The sequence below is a fragment of the Lineus longissimus genome, chromosome 5, assembly GCF_910592395.1.
Source record: "Lineus longissimus chromosome 5, tnLinLong1.2, whole genome shotgun sequence".
In the NCBI taxonomy this organism is placed as follows: Eukaryota; Metazoa; Nemertea; class Pilidiophora; order Heteronemertea; family Lineidae; genus Lineus; species Lineus longissimus.
Genome location: NC_088312.1, coordinates 9,502,108 through 9,520,800, shown reverse-complemented (window position 1 = coordinate 9,520,800; position 18,693 = coordinate 9,502,108). Strand labels below are relative to the sequence as shown.

Here is an 18,693-nt window from a genome sequence, read left to right as displayed (position 1 = left end):
TTGCAAGAACGTTTGCTCTCTTTGGTTGCCCCACGGGCCCTCTCCTTTTGGATACGTCCGGCGCAAGTCACACCCGACTGGCGAACTCGGAGGAGTCCGAGGAAGTGTTGTATACGACAGTGCCTTTGGGTAAAGCATTGGGATGCTGGGCCTCTCGCTATCCTGAGACAGACGCCGGCATCTTGCCTTCCTTTCATTTTCTGCTCTCAATGAATTTGAAGAGACCAAGTTTGTCTTGCTTTTTGTCAGTCGCGGCAGTCGAAATCTCTCCCGCTCCATGTCCCTACCTTGACCGAAAGCACCATCTTGTCGTGGATCATGGCCATAGCCAGAAATAGAAAGAAACGAATTGCGATAACTACCAGGTTTCTCCTCGGCGACAATCGATCCGTCATGATTGGCAATTGAACGTTTAATGGTTGCGGACCATGATGCTAATGGGACCATGTTGATGCCGTTTTCATGTCGAGCGCGTCGCAACGCAACTTCACCAGCAGACGGTAGCATGGTTGAGTTACATCTGGGACTGACAAGAGGAAATTGTGGATCACATGCCGGATGATAACAGATTTCCTTTACTGGTCTTGAACACAAATTCTTCAGCCAAATATACTCCCTCCGAAGATTGTCCATGTTATACTTCCTGAACCACGGTTCCTTGCGCAGGGAATGGTTTAAAGAATACTCACTGAGATTACTGTACGACTTCTGTTGGTGCAAATCGAATTCGTTCATCAGCGTCCAATCAATGTCACTGGAACCAAACGATCTCGTACTTGTCCGAATGTCGTATGTACTCACAACTTTTGGTGGGACATCTTTATGTTGAACCTCAAGGTCGTTTTGTTTCTTGTCTGAATCTAAAGAAACATCATTACCATCAACGGTCATTTGAGTTGGCGGAGTCTGAGCTCTTGTTGCAGGCAAAGACGCCTGAGGTGTCGGAGTACATCCTATATCTGGTATTTTCTTCAATTGCGTTTGTCCCGAACTCCGTCGCGGATTGTCGGCTGCCAGTTTAAGTCTTCCGGCCAAACGTGTTTTCGTCGTAGACGACTTGACGATGTTCCTTGCTTGAAAGACGTCCTTTTTCTCAGCAATAACGCTCAATTCACCCATCTCATCATTTAGTTGTCGACAAGTGTTTTCTAATATATCGAATGGACTCCAAACACCTTTTGTGGGGCCATTCCCATTCAATCCATCCACACGGGGAGCAATTTTTCAAATGAACGACTCTGCACTTAGTTACCAAGCGTTTCCTTAAAAGCTCATCGATCCCACCCTTTAATCTATAGTAAATATTGAGAAATAGCCACCTGGCTATCAATATTTTATGTGATTGATATTGTCCATACTGTACATTAGCTCCGGAAGGTACGACCATTGCCTAAAGCCGGCAAATTACGGGCTACCATGACCAAATATTACTAATTCAGCTAATAGTTCAATATTTTATAATTGGTCCATCCGCATATGAAGCGTTATGTAGGTTGTGATAATTCGCATGTAGAGTAAGGCTTTGCAAAATATCAGTAGCTACCTACTTGTATCAATAAAAATGCTGTTAGAAGTGAAATCGACAAGGAACATCAGTTTCTTGGATTTAGTGATGAAGTTTGGGCGTCCAACGGACAGTCGGTTTCGCGCTGCCTTCACCATGTTTAAACGCGCGCTGGATGAACTGACGGCGTTCTAACTGTCTCTCTTCGCGTCTGATATGATTAAAGGGTGTTATTCTTCCGAATTTCAAATCAGCTCTTAACTTCAGTGATTCCGATACTGCCGGGGCGTGTCATCCCTTCCGTATCATCAGCATATACCATCAGTCCAATGACTTCCGTCAGAATGTTTTACATCCGATTCCCATATGTAAAGTTGGTGGTAAAATCAGTCCCCGAGGTCACCAGCGTTGAAGACATTTTCGTCACTGTAAGATGTTCATGTTGATAAACTCATCCCGAATTCGTCTCAGGCTTGGAGACTAACAATTTGACATATAACGTCAATCCTCATTGTACGCTACATGTATATCTTCGTCGAGAAGATAATTCATGTAACGATAATCCTTGTTTCGTGTGGTCTGACGAAGCCTCTCTTGTGTGTGCGTTTTTATAATATCATCTGCTCTATCTAACTTTCATAAATGTACATCCTCATTATATCCTGGCGTATTTCATGCTTGATTAATGAGCAATTCTTTGGCAATCCGTCGACTTGGCCGCGCATTATGAATTATTGAAGACACACAATAGAAGAGATAGCTATTATCGGAAATATTAATGCTCGCCTTTAATTCAATTGGTACAAGGACATTTTCTACCCACACGTATCGACTGTGGAATGCATGAAAGATTGCGTCTTTGAAGCCAACACAAAGGACGTACCTCATACCAAAGATAATGCAACGACCAATTTGATGATTCTGTAGAGACTCTGTTCCAAAGACATTGCCACTACCAAGCTGGTTATACGGAGGACCCTGTCATAGTTTGCCTTCTCATCAAAGATCGATATTGCCACATCATAACTTCTTGTCTCTTAGTCCAACTGGCCACAGGGAAATCTCATAGTTCACTTTATAATGCCAGCGACATTGTCGTATTATCTTGACTGACCAAAGAGCTTTAGAGTACTCCAGCACAGTTTGCTAATTGTTCACAGCAAAGATATTGTATCCCATGTCCGCACCTCGTACAAAACGGATTGTCACAACCCATTAGCACATTCTGTAAAGACTCTGCCATAGTCTTGTTATACCAAAGACATGTCACTCCATACCGCACTGGCCGTACATAGCACCCTGTCATAGTTTGCTTTGTCAACAAAGACATTTTCACATCATAATTTGTTATCATTTCGATGCCACTTCCCTAGTCCAATTGGCCACAGAAAACTCGTTGTTGTCACATCTTAACTTCCCAAACAGCTCCATCACAGTTTGCTTGTTCATAGCAAAGATATTGTCACATCCCAACTGATAGAGGGTTGTGCAATAGCTTGCCCAGTATCCCCAAGATATTGTCACATCCAAAGAAAGGACTGTGCAAAAGCTCGACTTTCTTGCCAAAGACATTGTCTCATCCTAACTAACTTACAAAGGACTGTGCAATAGTTTGCCTTGTCTTAAAGACATTGTCTCATCCACATTGGCCAAACGTGAGCAGAAGTTTGTTTTGTCATATCAAAGACATTGTTGCAGCCAAACTGACTCCACTTTACCAAGAGTTTGAAGTGTGAAAAACAAGATCAATCAATCAATCAATCTTTTTTTCATTATTTTTCTAAAAATATATTTATTTGGATTCTTTTTATAACACAGCTCTGAAATAATATAAGTACAAATAAGTATCCTATTTCATGGTGCCCAACACAATACTAAGGTACCACATCAAGGACGGATTAGTTACATGTGCTATGTGTTCATTGGAAAGGGCTTCAGCACCATAAAGTCAGATAATGTCAGGAACTTGCGCTCAAGATGTTCAAAACAGGGTCAACTTACTTTAACCATACAAGCTTCCAAACTACACAAATCGATTGTACAAGGATGAGAGTGAAACCACATTTAGGAAAATAAGTCTCTGCTAAAGACACTAACATTACATTGTCTATCACATTTGGAATGTCAATAGTCCTGCATCAACGAGTTTTGAAATCTTCCGATGAAGTGCTGGATCTTTTGTCTGTAATAGCCTGCAAAGAAAGAGAACTTTTGTATGAGAAAACACTGTGGTAGTGCCTTGATTGGCGCACCAAGAAAATTATGCTATGTGGCAATGGAAACAACCTAAAGAGGATTTGGCTGCAGATGCCTTCTTTAAACATAATACCAAATCACCAGTCTGATCATTTTGACAACTACCAAGAAGATTTCACTCACTTTTGTGCATCAGAAGGGTTTGTTTTCAGCTGCTCAAATAGGCTCTGAACCTGTGGATCCATTAGTACCTCTCTTACATCTGGCCTACTTAGTATCTCCTGCATCCTCTTTTCTTCAATGGGTGTTGGAGCATTCGGATTGTGTTCTTGGATATCTGCTCGGGGTCTTTGTGTAAACTTGATATCTCCTTGATTATTGGTAGATGTAGCATTGGGCCGGGTAGTTCCAATTTTGGAAAAATGGTCTCCTTGAAAGGATAAGAGTAGACACAATTATATCAAATCACCAAGAAAATCAGAAAAAGACAACAAGAAAATAATTTTGACATCCAAAGATGAAGACAAGCAATTCCCTAACTAATATACATGATAAATAGATAACTGCACTGGATATGCAGAAGTTGTTTCTCCTCTTTTAATGTTTAACAATGTAAGACAAATGACCATTATCATTACTTATTAGTTTATATATACAACCTCTCAATCAGAATACTTACCTAGAAGACCACAAAAATCTTTAAAAAATAACTGCACCTCTGGATTATCAGCATACTTCAATTGAGCACCTTGTGGGTTTGTCTGAAACTCAGCCAGAGCTTGGGAAAATCTTGGGTCTGCCAAGTATTTCATTAGGTTTGGACTTTTCTCCACCCTTTCAAGCAAATCATCGGTTACCCAATCTGGAAAAAGAGAAAAGATTTTACCTGAGATGGAAGAGCAACGAATATATTGGAAGTTCTAAGAAGATGGAACTGTTTAGATTTGCAAATGACTTCAGAAATCTGAGAATAAAATGCATCATTTCCTCTCTCATTTTATTGATGGCAAAACAATTATAAATTCCAAAGGCACTATTCTTCAATGCAGCAGTCATATGGTGATTACTGATTTGTACAACAGAATAATCACCTTTGTTATCAAGAAGAGATTGACTAGCTTTCATAGCCTCTTGTACTTCAGGCATCTGATTTTGCTTTTCCTTTGCCTGTGAATCTTTCGGTTTTATGTATGGTATTTCCTCAACTTTCTTTGAAGGCTCCTTTGAAGTTGTCCTGGCGGCAGCAGATGTTTGTGAACTTGGTTTTGAATTTGAGGAACCAAAGAGAAAACCCTTCTTGAATCCACCAAAGGTTGATGGCTGAGAAACTCCTGTAGCTTTTTTTACAGGTTCTTTGCTTTCCTTAAAAGCAAAAAAGTGAAAAGCTTGAACACAAGGGACTGCAAAGAATATGTGTCAGAAGATGGTAATACTATTAGATAGAAAAAGAAAATGAGATATGATAGATTTCTCTTTGTGATGTCAAATTTGAATAACCAGCCACTGAGCCAGTGTTCTATTCTAGAAGTTTAAATCAACTGCACAACCAACCTTGCCAACACCTGGAGGAGTGCTTGTAATATTTGTATCACCATTTTCACTAACGGATTGAGGAATCTTTTTCTCTGGAATGGTTGTTTTAGATACACTGGATGGTTTGTGCTCCCTCAGGGCCTCCACCTGCTGGAGGAGTTCTGACATGTCTTCGAGTGGAGGAACATCTGTGGAAACAAAATTGACAATTTTAAAAGTAATCTTGCTGCGCCCAATGGCAATTTTTCAACATGGTCTGTCTGGTATTCTCTCTTGGTTCAATATGGTCTCGGTTAAATTTTTTACAATGAAATGAAAGCAAGTTGTAGACCATCACCCATCATGCACTGCTCAGGCCTAGGCCTAGTATGGGCATGGCTGATGGCAGTTCTGGCTTTTTTATGAACAGCTTTGTCTCAGCCTACTTAATATTTACGGATCAAATTACATGAAATTTGGCTATAAGTTAAAACCTGTTGCTATCTATGCACTGTAAAAATTTCAACGCCAATGAAGCAATACTTCCGTAATTATGGCACATTTTCCGAAGAAAATACAAAAATCTACCTTCATTATCCGCCATTTTGACGCTTTTGGTTGTTGACCATTCTCCAAGCGTCGTCAATGGTGTTCATTGTTGTCAAGCCTCACTCGACCTACTGTCTCTGCCGCAGTGACTTGTGACAATTTCAGCGGGTGCATGTAAATTGGACATTTGGCCCGGCGACCGGGAGATTGGCTGTTGACGAACTCTTCAATCGGGTGGAGTTATAATTATACCGGCACCCCGGCATAGGTGGCAGCACTATCGACCAGAAATTTTAGAATTTTTCCCAGTTCTTTCTCTTACAAAATCATCTTTTCCGTTATGGAACTCGATCCGGAGCACGTATTCAACACGGTCTTTGCATTCCTCTGGATTGTGTTCGTATGGGAATCGTATCTTTCGTACAGACAGGTGAAGAAATTATACAAAAAAGTGGCAAAGCCGAAAGTTCATCATTTAGGCTATAGGCTTAGGAGTAGGCCTATCAACAATTCAGTGGCATCATTCAATCATATCATGTAGGGCCTAGGCTATTGCATGTTGATTCGATTCACTGAATCACTTCATGAATCTCAATGAATGGATGCTTCTTAGGTTGTAGTCATGCATAGGCCTAGAAGCCATTGACAATGCCGGCATTGAATTGGAAGTGTCTTTTTATCCTCAATCCTGCGTTCATTTTACCAGTATATGAATTATGATATTCTAGGCCTACAATACATGGATTTTATTAAGTATTTTATCATATCATACCTGTACACATGTTAAAATTTATAAATTATATGTGTTATTCCAGCGAAGTCTATACCGTACCACTACCACAGTTCCGAAAGAAATAGAACATGTTCTTGACAAGGAGACATTTGAGAAGGCAAGGCTTTACCAAGTAGATAAGAGTCTATTTGGGTTTTGGAGTGGACTCTATTCACAACTGGAGACCACAGTAAGTTGGAGAGATATTGCAATTCAGTAAGGCCAAGGGAGAGTAAAGGGATTGACAGAAGTCACTGTTTGAACTTCTGATGCATCCAAGCACTGTTCTCTATCGTAACAGTAACTCTTTCTTTTCTCCACATTGTAACCACCAGTAATTCCATGGGAGTCCTCCTATGATTGTATTTTTTAAAGCCTAAAAATAAAAAAATGAGAAGGAAACAAATTCCTGATAAGAAATTTTATTACAGCCTAAGTTCTACTGTTCAAAGTTTAAATGTTTTCTTATTCACAATGACTTTATTCACAGTTTATGCAAAATGGAGTTGACATTTCTTTTTTTTTCAGTTGATCTTGTGGTATGGCGGTCTACCATTTGTTTGGCAAAAAAGTGAACATATCTTGAATTACTTTGGCCTTGGAGCTGAGCATGAGGCAAGTATTATTGAAAATAAACTGAAATACATAGTTGAGAAAAAAAACTTTGTTTTGTGTAATTTGACAGTACTGTATTATTATTTGATCATACCAGCATAAAGTTAACATTTTAGTTCAGTTACACAGTAGAATCTCTCATAGCAGTCATTTCCATTCAGAATGACCTCTGTAATCAGGACACCTCTCTATTATTAAAGGGCAGCATTGGTCAGTCCAGAGTGTCTCTTTAATTGCTAGAGGTTCTACTTTAGTTGACACTGCCCAATTAAAACAATCTTCGATTTCAGATCACTCAGTCATTGGTGTTTTTGATGCTGGCGCTGGTCTACAGCACGATCACTGGACTTCCATGGTCATTATATGGGACATTTGTTATTGAAGAGAGGCATGGATTCAACCAACAGGTATAACACAAAGAATATTCATCTGTTTCAAAACTATTTTCCCATGGAAACGTTTCCCAATATGTTTTAGTACATTGCAAATTGTGTACATCAAAAGAACAGTCATAATAGGATATCAAATTGTAAATTATCACAAGCCCTTTTTCTGGGTTGCTATACTGTGTCCAGCTGCATTTCATCAAATTTGAATAGTCAAGTGTTCTAATTTGTTGACAGCATCAATTCTTACTTCAAATTGCTTGTTACTTTCAGACCCTTGGTTTTTTCTTCAAAGACACAATCAAGAAGTTGCTCGTAACCGTAGCGATATCCCTACCAATCGTGACTGGAATTATCTTTATCATCAAGGCTGGAGGAGAATATTTCTTCATCTATGCCTCACTCTTCACGTGTTTCATATCTTTGGTAAGTAACTCAGCTGTCAATTTCTTTCAAGCTGGAGCGCACATAAACGTAGTGGGCGTTCAAGCTGATGCAATAACTGTTGGACTTTTATGTCGTGCTTGATCTGGTTGATGGGGGTACAATTAGTCTCGTCATTGTTTTCATGCCTATCTTCGTTCATTTCATGTTTATTCTACCCACCAATGTCTGTGTTTTTTCCGTTAAAATCACTATGATTAGCGAGAAGACACTCAGTAATGACCTAATTGGCATTTAGCAGACAGTCATATTGCATCAGCCGTAACCTTTCGGGAAGCCTACTAATATATTTTGTGTTCCGGTAATCATTTCTTATTTGGCTTTATCTTATTTTAAAAAGGTGGAAGAACACTTTTACTTTCGTACATGTAAAGTTGATGTACTGGTAAAGTTGATGTTAGTATTTTTTAAAATCTGATTGCCCAACCTCCGTAATGCCAGTACCAGTGCTAAAGATGTGCATTAGATCACCAGGCCCAAGCATAACTGTTGGCTTGGTCGACTCCCAGTCCCATGTTCAATGTTGCATCAGCCAACTCGTTTATGTTGCCTGGACAAGTGCTCATTTTGTCATCAGTTTGCACAAAATTTTTACTTTACGTTACTTTGAAAATTATTTTGAGGATGTCTGAAGATATTTCATCATTGTACTGACTTTTTTTGAACAGACCAAATAAATGTAGGTCAGGGGTCAGGTTTGAGACGTTTCATTTGATGTTAAATCAATACTCATTGGAGTCTCATAGCCTTGTGGTTAACACTGCTAGCTACCATACAGTACTGTCTGGGCAATTCCGTGGAGAAACCAGATTTGTATGTATCACTGGATGAAGGAAGATTCATCTAATATTCCTGGGCCATGAAGCCTAAAATGATAATAACCGAAAATGCCGAAACTTTTTTTTCTACAATCAACATGCACAGTCACAATTGTCTTTCGAACAATTTTAGATGTGATCTCCTGACACTTTCAGGCGGTAGTGCATGTTACAAACAGTTGTCAAACATTGCAGTGTCTATATGGAGCTTTATATTCTGCCAGAGGTTTCGGAGTTAACATGTTTACATCACAAACGCCTTGCACAATAAACAGCCAAAGTATAGATTGAAAGCTTCAAGAACAGTCTTGCCATTAATAGAAAGTTTAATAATTGATTTTCGGGAAACTTCCAGAACCATTGCAATATTTCCAATGATAATTATCGTTCTCATTGCAGTTCCTGATCTTTATCTACGCTGATTACATCGCGCCCCTGTTTGATCGGTTCACTCCGCTGCCTGAGGGCGAGTTGAGAACAAAGATTGAACAATTGGCTGACAGTATCGAATTCCCATTGAAAAAACTCTTTGTTGTTGAAGGTGAGGCCATAACAATTGTGTTGTCTGGTTAACAAGTTCATGATATGAGCTGACAGTGACATGAGGAGCACAGTTAACTCTGTACTGCCAGCCCGTGCAGAGGGCGGTTCAGATAGCCCGCAAGCATACACAGAAAGCTTGTGATCTTTTTTCATGGGTTCCACCAATCCAGAAAGGCCTGCCTTTCAAACAGGAAATCTCTGCCTTGGCTACCATAGATCAACTTACACTTCTTCTCTTTCAACAGTTTGGGTCATGAACATTCAGTTTTCAGTTTGAAATTCACTTTTTGACAAGAATCAATTATTTTTTGTCTTGGCCTGATAGCAGTTTGTTTATTGTACTTTTCTGATTGACATCAATTGTGATTGCTGTTCCTATTGAAAGGCTATCATGAAATGAAATTGAGAGTATTCGTAAAAAAAAAAATAGAAAAGTTAAATTCATAAAAATGATTAACCACAAAACTTATTGTTCTATTGGAGAGAATGTATTGATCAAGCGTTTCATCGTAAGTCAGTGACGATATCCTTCTCTAATGCTTTTATATGCACATATCAGCATGCTATGTGCATTGCTTGTACTTTTTAAAGGGATTCTAATATTCATCATTGGTTGGTGACTTATTTATATAGCATATGAAAAATTCAACTGAAGAAGAAAAGTTTTCTACCTTCATTGAGGAAATACTACCTCACTGGTCTTGACCATACCTACACTGGTACATTGGACTCTGCCAACTCCTTGCTCCAACTGCCCTAAACAGAAGAGAAAAGCACCTTGGCCCTCATGCAGATTAGTTAGAAAATAAGAGTTGGATCAAGTCCTTAGTCTGTGATGTGGAACCAGTATGATACCCTTATTTCAACCCCCCAGTCATATTCCTCTTCAGGTTCCAAAAGGTCGACCCATAGTAATGCGTATTTCTATGGTTTCCATAAGAACAAGAGGATAGTTCTGTTTGACACGTTGCTTGAGGATTATGTTCCCACCGATGAAAGGAAAGAGGCTGAGGCCAAGAAAGAAGATGGTGCTGGTGATGAAGATGCACCTGTGAGTTGAAATTGCGACAAAATTCCACAGAAATATAATGCAAAGATGATACTGTGGAATCCTATGTCTATGACCTCTGTCTAGCTTTGTAGTCTGCTCACTGTTTTGCACCTGTGAGTTGAAATTGCGACAAAATTCCATAGAAATATAATGCAAAGATGATACTGTGGAATCCTATGTCTATGACCTCTGTCTAGCTTTGTAGTCTGCTCACTGTTTTGTTCTCCGCTGAAACCTCTCTTGACATTCAGTCAATGTGCAGTTAGTTTGCCACCAAGACCAAGTGCCAGAAAGCTGCCGTAACTTGACAATCTCGAACGGTTAAGCATTGAATAGCATTTGTAGGATTAGTACTTGTTTCGCATGGTGATACTGCTTCTTGATCTTGACTCAGTGTGCTGGTGTAGTTTATAGGTGCATGGAGTCTGAGGTTGCAGAGGAATGGTTATGGTATGGAGAAAATTGTTGCACCAATTGTTCCTCACTATAGGCAGATGTTAACGCATGAAGCTGAATCGGGCTGTGTATATCCAGTTCGAAGTAAAAATACTTGCCAACATTACACTTTCTGATGTTTTTCTTTTCATGCAGGAGGAGACTGCTCAGGAAGAGCCAGAGAAGACTGAGGAGAAATCTGACAGCGTGAAGCCAGCAAGGAAGAAGTTAGGATGCAACAATGAGGAGATCTTAGCTATCCTAGGTCATGAACTTGGACACTGGAAACTTAGCCATAACCTCAAGAACCTCTGCATCGGACAGGTATGTATGTACATGTAATTGAGTGTCACTGAATTGAATTGATCGAGGACAAAATTTAGTGACACAACAGTCAGGTTACCCTTACTGCACAGAAGCTTTTACCTGTAGTTATTCAGTGAAAAGCACACCCCTTTCTCAAGATCCTGGATGTGACGGCCTGTATCTAATCAAAATACTGAGTTTGTTTCTCTAATTCTTTCCACCTCAGGTGAACACATTCCTTAGCTTCATGGTGTTTGGCTTCTTGATGCACCGACAAGTCCTCTACACAGCGTTTGGATTCAACGTTATGCCAACACTCATAGGACTCCTCATCATATTCCAGTTCATATTCTCACCATATAATGAAGTAAGTAAATCTAGGCCCACACCCTATGGTCCACTGCCCAGCTCCATGTCCCAAACTACTCCACCCCCACCTCAGATCTCTTTGTCTAACTTGCCTTATTCCAGCCAAGTTTATAAAGTGGTACCAATCAAAAAGTTCCCGGATTGTAGCACTGATCGAGCAGCTCATCTGAGTTCTACTTTAAAAGGTATCAGGAAAGTTTAAGTGAGAAGTCGGGTGATATTAACCTCTACCATCGTTGATATCTGACTATAAACCCCAACTTTAAGTTTCACTCATAGTTCACAACATTTTCCTCTTTTTCAGCTCCTGTCATTTTGCATGACTCTACTGAGCCGCCGATACGAATTTCAAGCTGATGCATTTGCCAAATCTCTGCACCGTGCAGAGTCCCTCCAGTCTGCTCTCATCAAACTGAACAAGGACAACCTTGGCTTCCCCGTTTCCGACTCCCTCTACTCAATGTGGACGTACTCTCATCCTCCGTTGTTGGAACGTCTCAAAGCTCTCAGCAAAACTGAATGACTGCAGCATGGAAAACAAACAAGTCAAAAAATTGACTGATGTGCTGTGTGAAAAATTGGGCTCTCTAATCCATTCTGATGTCATAGAACTGAGAACATCTATGCATTGCAGTAAAAGTTGTGATCTATACTTGACAAGGTACAGGTGCCTTTGTCAATTTATTAGTAAAAGGTGACATATGTACTTTTAAATAGAACAGAATGTTCTTAGTTCCAGTTGCTTGAAATGTTTTATTAGATGGTCAGTACCGACTGTACCCACTCCCTTCGAAAACTTCTCCTTTGCATCAAGGTTATTTTTGAAAATTTAGCTAAAGCTATGTTTATACGTGTTGTGAGGTTCTGTGCCACATATAACATGACCATTTTCTGCGGTGTAATGTTATGCATTTGTCGTAGGATATGCACAGATATGTAGGGCAACACCTAAACTACATGTGTAGTCTTTAAAACTGCCCAATTTGAGGTAAGTAAGAAAACTTAAGTGTTTGTTAATGAGCAATGGTCATTTGAGATTTTCTGGAGATGTAAACAACTTTGCTGTGACTGTAGTATGACTCTCGGTGTACTGTGGGTATAACCCTTTTGTTAAAGAGTAAGTAGATTAGAATTGCACTGCTTTTCATTATGGCAGTCAGAGTTAGTATTTAAAACGATCCTGCAACTTCTAAGCGAATTTCAGGTCTCATATTACTACTGTGGATATATTTGTCTTGTTGGCCACTCCCACCCTAAAAAAAACCTGCTCTGGTCCACGGAGGCCGTCATACTAACCTCTGATGGGCAGGTTATGTCGTTTTTGCAAGTGCCTGACTGTCTGCAACTCAATTATGTCATTCTATGTTCTGATTTTTGGTGTCTAGATGTTTTCCCCTTGAACTGCCGCTTAAATGACCAATGTATTTCATGTGGCAATATTTTGGCATAGAAATTTGGTCAGTTGTGATGCTGGTGTCTTACAGGTAAAATATACAACTGTACAATGTTAAATGCAATCTACTTACTCTTTAATATGCATATTAAAACGTTGAATTTCAGTTTTGTTGAGCTACTGTTAGCAATTATGTAGTTGTTGTATTCAGAGTATTATCTCTGTTTCTTAGGGACTGCTGAAATGATTGAAGTCTGTAGGTGAATCAAACGATTGTGTGTCTTTTTACATGAAGATAAAATGCAAACATCGGTTCTAAATACACTGTTGATTTTATTGCATCTGCTATAACTGATGATCTCACGGTCATGTTAAAATCAATATTGTCGTTCAATCCAGTACCAAGATAGATAGTGTTCTTGAATGTTCTGGCAATATTGGTTGGCCAGTTGCCGCAAGAGATGGATATTATGTCAGAGAGTATTGCCTTAACTATTCATTGAATCACTCAATGAATGCTTCATGAAGATACCAGTGTTGTCATAAATGCTCTTATCATTATTGTATATGCTACAGATTTTGTGAAATTTCTCAACTTGGATAAAATAAACTAATTTAGATGTGACAGATTCAAGGCCCATGTTTTGTTGACTCCTTCCTATGAAATGTGCTTTCTCATCGATTATGTTTTGTTTTCATTTGTTGCTGATCTGGATAGTGTTACTGAGAAATGAATTGATGTTAAAGTAAGCTCACATCAATAGTTACTCTTTGAGAAATGATACGATCTTTGTCCATTTGAGATGGACTGGAACTACTTCTTCATTTATTATAGATAGAAATGAAATATCAAAGGAACTATTTCAGTGTTGCCCTTAGATGATGCTGATGATGGCTTCATCCACTTTAGTTTAGAGTTATTGCTTTCTTTTGGGACCAAGCATGCTATATACATGTAGGTGATTCACAGGCCTACCCCATGTTTCATCAAGGCGATTTGACCTGGGTGACAAATTTTGATGGGATTTCTCATCGGAATAAGCCCCCCACCTGCAATCCACCTGTGTGTTTGACGCAACATTGTTCCTATCATCATTCCACCATTTTATCCTGGGAATCATCTATATATTGGTACCAGACATTTATTGTGGAGTAATAAATTGTTCATGTTTTAGAATTTTTCACTTCAATTGTGAGAAGACTGCAAAATGCTAGAAGCCAAACATTGCATGTAAAAAAAGATGTTGCACTTCAGTGTTAACCCTTTAAAGCCATTAAAGGCATAAAATATATTCATATGCCAAACATTTATCTTTTTATTCACAATAAATTTGTTTGTGAAAATGATACTATTGTTCTCTTAAATGTCTTCACTTGCAGGTTGATATTGGGTAAAAAATATCAGCCAAGTTCATGAAGAAATGTCGACAGATGATGTGTTGATCATGGGCAGAGATGCTGTCAATGTCACACTGTAAAATCAACATTGAGGAAGAATTGGCATGATTTCTCTCATTCATAGGAAGAAGCGAGTGCCTTTCTTTGCTTCTGAGGAAGAATTCGCATGATTTCTTTCATTCACGGGAAGAAGCGAGTGCCTTTCTTTGCTTCTGAGGAAGAATTGGCATGATTTCTTTCATTCACGGGAAGAAGCGAGTGCCTTTCTTTGCTTCTGAGGAAGAATTGGCATGATTTCTTTCATTCACGGGAAGAAGCGAGTGCCTTTCTTTGCTTCTGAGGAAGAATTGGCATGATTTCTTTCATTCACGGGAAGAAGTGAGTGCCTTTCTTTGCTTCTGAGGAAGAATTGGCATGATTTCTTTCATTCACGGGAAGAAGCGAGTGCCTTTCTTTGCTTCTGAGGAAGAATTGGCATGATTTCTTTCATTCATGGGAAGAACCGAGTGCCTCTCTTTGCTTTCGAGGAAGAATTGGCATGATTTCTTTCCTTCATGGGAAGAACCGAGTGCCTCTCTTTGCTTTCGAGGAAGAATTGGCATGATTTCTTTCCTTCACGGGAAGAACCGAGTGCCTCTCTTTGCTTTCGAGGAAGAATTGGCATGATTTCTTTCCTTCACGGGAAGAACCGAGTGCCTCTCTTTGCTTTCGAGGAAGAATTGGCATGATTTCTTTCCTTCACGGGAAGAGCCGAGTGCCTCTCTTTGCTTTCGAGGAAGAATTGGCATGATTTCTTTCATTCACGGGAAGAAGCGAGTGCCTCTCTTTGCTTTCGAGGAAGAATTGGCATGATTTCTTTCCTTCATAGGAAGAACCGAGTGCCTCTCTTTGCTTTCGAGGAAGAATTGGCATGATTTCTTTCCTTCCCGGGAAGAAGCGAGTGCCTCTCTTTGCTTTCGAGGAAGAATTGGCATGATTTCTTTCCTTCACGGGAAGAACCGAGTGCCTCTCTTTGCTTTCGAGGAAGAATTGGCATGATTTCTTTCCTTCATGGGAAGAACCGAGTGCCTTTCTTTGCTTTTGAGGAAGAATTGGCATGATTACTTTCCTTCATGGGAAGAACCGAGTGCCTTTCTTTGCTTTTGAGGAAGAGTTGGCATGATTTCTTTCCTTCATGGGAAGAACCGAGTGCCTTTCTTTGCTTTTGAGGAAGAATTGGTATGATTTCTTTCCTTCATGGGAAGAACCGAGTGCCTTTCAATTGCCTATATTGAACTATTCTGGCTCACCAATTTCCATCTCCTTGTCTAGGCCTATCATGCTATGAGCGAGACAAAATCACACAGTACCCCAGGAGAGCCTTGATGATATTGAACCGAATTTCAGGCCAGGAACATTTGCGAAGATGCATTGCTAATTTGGACTGCCTTCATTCTTCAGACAATAGGTATTTTTCAGGAAATCTGGTTGGTTTAGCAATTCCATGATGGGCGTCAGCAGGGCAAGTTCCACTGAACGTCTGTGCTGCCAACTGTTGTATCAATTTTACACTGCAGGAGATCTGGGGAGGGAAGTTAATTGCTTGTTCTCCATTTTCCCTGGATGCAATCAATCTTTTAATGAAGGATGCTCTTTTCCACATTTTTATTTCTACTGTATCGACACGAGCATGCAACTAATATCCCGATCATTTATCAGCGATTTACAAAAACCGTTTGAATTCATATCGAGCCATTATGTGATATGGGAAGGCATATGTCTTGTATGTCTCCCTGTAGAGACCATGTCACAACCAATCTGATGGCATTAGCTGTCACAATGTCCCTGATCTGAATAGTAGTTATCAGCCGGCTTCAATCGATGAGAGTAGCTGCTAAAAATATTGTCCCAGATCTGAATAGTAGTTACCAGTCGGCTTCACTCGTCCTACACCCTGTCACAACTGAGCTGATGACAGTGTAGCGGTAAAAGGGCTTATAGTATTTGTCACCGTATAAACTTCGCAACTCTGAACTCGAACCCAAAGACTAAACCAACTAAGATATATATTTACATTATTTATTATCCACGTCCCTCTAACCTCATATCTACTGTTGTATAGTAATTGTAAAACCTTTCTTATGAGTAGCACTGTAATGTGTAATTCTTGGAATTAAGTGTGCGAGATTATTGGAATTGGGTATCAGATAAGATACCTGTGAAAATTCCCACGGTCTACTTTTAATCCTCCATTCTCCCCAGCGTGATCAATTACGTCAGCATTGATGCGGCTCCTCATTGGATGGAGACGCATCAACGTTGCCCCCTGATTGGTGCAGACAAAGCTGCGCGTGAATACAAAACAGCTGTCCGCACGCTCTCGAGAGAGAGAGAGAGAGAGAGAGAGAGAGAGAGAGAGAGAGAAGAGAGCGATAGAGAGTTATTCCAGTCTCCCGAGTATTTTATAATCACGTGCACGAATCGTCATCCCGACGAACTATTTTATCAATTATGACTTTGGTGTGTATAATTTTGTGAAGCAGTGTTAGAATAAAGGATCCGGACGTTAGAAGGCAAATTCAGGACTTATTACGTTTGTAACCTGTGCAAATACAACATGGCGACCTTCCCAGGATCTTCAATTCGTGACAGTGAGTCCGGATGCGTTTCAGTCTTGGAGCAGATTCTTTTAACCGAGGACTCCGTTTTTCACGCCACGTGCTAGTGCTACTGCAGTCCATTATGTACATTACGTGTACACCTACGTGATTTCTAACTCGCTCATTTCATCGGGAGGCAGAATAGTGACGTTCGTTTGTCAATATAATATTTATAAAATCGTGAATTTTTTTCTAAACTGTTCGTGACGTAAGTGCGAATTTCATTATATTTATATATCGTCACTTTTGTTATAAATCACTGTGATCGCCATGAATCACTGTGAGTGTGAGCGCAGCATTTTTTAATCGATTGACGGACACCGTCTTCGTCAGTACGCATAGTACACGTCTATCTCTGTGTGTACCGAACTATTCAACTTCTACATCATGACATGTGCTATAACGTTCACGGATGATGTGCCCAGCAGCCAGAATACTCTTCAATTCGCCCTGATGTCTACTCGAGATCCGATACCGTTCCAGGCTCCAGCTGATCCAGCGTTGCAGTTTTAAAAGAGACATTTTATCAACTTTTTGAAAGACATTTTATAAACTTTTGAGAGACATTTGTAAACTTTTTGATAGTCATTTATATTAACTGTTTTGAAAGACATTTTATAAACTAATTAGTAATAGGACAATATTTTTGTGCATCATTTCAATTTTGGCAGAGTATAGTACAATACTTTGCAATATCAGTCGATTCATAGCATTTAATGCATTTAATCTTAAATTTTCACTCGTTATTGCAAACTGACTGGAACCGGACCCCGAGGATTTTGACAACTGTATATCTATAATATGAACTTTGTTTAGCTTTGCCCTGTTACAGCAAGATAGACAACGGACCAACCCAACCTTTAATGTTGCATTTCCTTTTCAGAAGAAATTAACTTTTGCTTCCCAAATACCTGACTTTTTATTCCTTCATAACTAACTTTTACCCCTTTACAGTAATAATGGAAGGGCCAGCAGATCCAGCACCACCTGCTTTCAGGGGCACCGATTTTCTACCTCCTTTGTTTGATGGTGAAGTGATCGACCATGACATTTGTCATGCACATATCTTATCGTTTATGGACTACCTTCACTTCCACAATCTCCACGAGCCAGCAAATGCTGCAGAGATGATTCATATCATAACATTGTTCAAGGCTAGACTTCGTGGCAAAGCACGTCTGTGGGCAGAGGGAAAAGTTTTCCCCACTATCGCTAATCTCAGAGCACAGTTTATGCAGCGGTTCAGTCCAACCCATTCAAATTTTGCCAATGTCAAGCATTTTCATTCTCTTTCCCATACCCCAGGCGATTCAGCCGAAATGACTCTCAATAAGATACGCTTAGCAGCCCAGCGTATTCATTATAATGAGGTCCAGGTTCGGGACAAATTCTTACAGGTTTTGCCTACCAATTGTCAGGCAGCAGTCATCATGGCTGCCCCTGCAGATGCAGACGTGGCAGTTCTCGTTGAACGTGCTCAACAATATTTAGATTTTTCTGAGCCAGACAGGCCAACTACTGCTAATAAGCAGGTATCATTTATCACTGATCAGGTCCATGTGACCACTGCTAGTGCATCCACTAACAGTAGTGCTTGCGCAGTTGACAGGCTCACTGAGCAACTTGCTGCTCTTCGCACAGAAGTGCAAGATTTGTCTATAGAGGTCAGGACTCAACCTCAGGTTCATTTTAGTCAACCACAGTCCAACTCTGATACTGGTGCTCGTACATATAGCTCGAACTACCGTTCAAGTTCGCCATCT

General features: G+C 39.9%; 2 protein-coding genes across 3 annotated transcripts; one reads left to right on the top strand and one right to left on the bottom strand.

Annotated features, from left to right (window-relative positions):
- Nucleotides 1-3,304: 3,304 nt before the first annotated feature.
- Nucleotides 3,305-5,831, bottom strand: LOC135488262 (uncharacterized). 2 transcript variants are annotated; one of them, XM_064772798.1, is made up of 6 exons: nt 5,801-5,831; nt 5,252-5,421; nt 4,792-5,062; nt 4,380-4,562; nt 3,884-4,130; nt 3,305-3,696 (listed from the first exon to the last, which is right to left on the bottom strand). In XM_064772798.1, the coding sequence occupies exons 1-6, from the start codon at nt 5,814-5,816 to the stop codon at nt 3,615-3,617; spliced, it is 969 nt and encodes a 322-aa protein (XP_064628868.1). In that variant the 5' UTR covers nt 5,817-5,831; the 3' UTR covers nt 3,305-3,614. The 2 variants fall into 2 exon arrangements, with proteins under 2 accessions (XP_064628868.1, XP_064628867.1); XM_064772797.1 differs by having other exon boundaries at nt 5,756-5,813.
- Nucleotides 5,832-6,029: 198 nt separating this feature from the next.
- LOC135488417 (CAAX prenyl protease 1 homolog) lies at nt 6,030-14,240 on the top strand. Its single transcript, XM_064773021.1, has 10 exons — nt 6,030-6,191; nt 6,577-6,723; nt 7,062-7,148; nt 7,439-7,555; nt 7,808-7,960; nt 9,196-9,337; nt 10,230-10,390; nt 10,982-11,149; nt 11,358-11,498; nt 11,805-14,240. Exons 1-10 carry the CDS (start codon nt 6,102-6,104, stop codon nt 12,021-12,023), a joined length of 1,425 nt encoding a protein of 474 aa, XP_064629091.1. The 5' UTR covers nt 6,030-6,101; the 3' UTR covers nt 12,024-14,240.
- Nucleotides 14,241-18,693: the final 4,453 nt, after the last annotated feature.

Excerpts from the sequence above, each read along its gene's own strand:
- LOC135488417 (XM_064773021.1), top strand. The coding sequence starts at position 6,102 with ATGGAACTCGATCCGGAGCACGTATTCAACACGGTCTTTGCATTCCTC. Across the intron at positions 6,724-7,061 it reads ATTCACAACTGGAGACCACA|TTGATCTTGTGGTATGGCGG; the intron begins GTAAGTTGGAGA and ends TTTTTTTTTCAG. Across the intron at positions 11,499-11,804 it reads TATTCTCACCATATAATGAA|CTCCTGTCATTTTGCATGAC; the intron begins GTAAGTAAATCT and ends CCTCTTTTTCAG.
- LOC135488262 (XM_064772797.1), bottom strand. Across the intron at positions 4,563-4,791 it reads ATCTCTTCTTGATAACAAAG|ATTGGGTAACCGATGATTTG; the intron begins GTGATTATTCTG and ends CTCTTTTTCCAG. Across the intron at positions 3,697-3,883 it reads AACCCTTCTGATGCACAAAA|GCTATTACAGACAAAAGATC; the intron begins GTGAGTGAAATC and ends CTTTCTTTGCAG.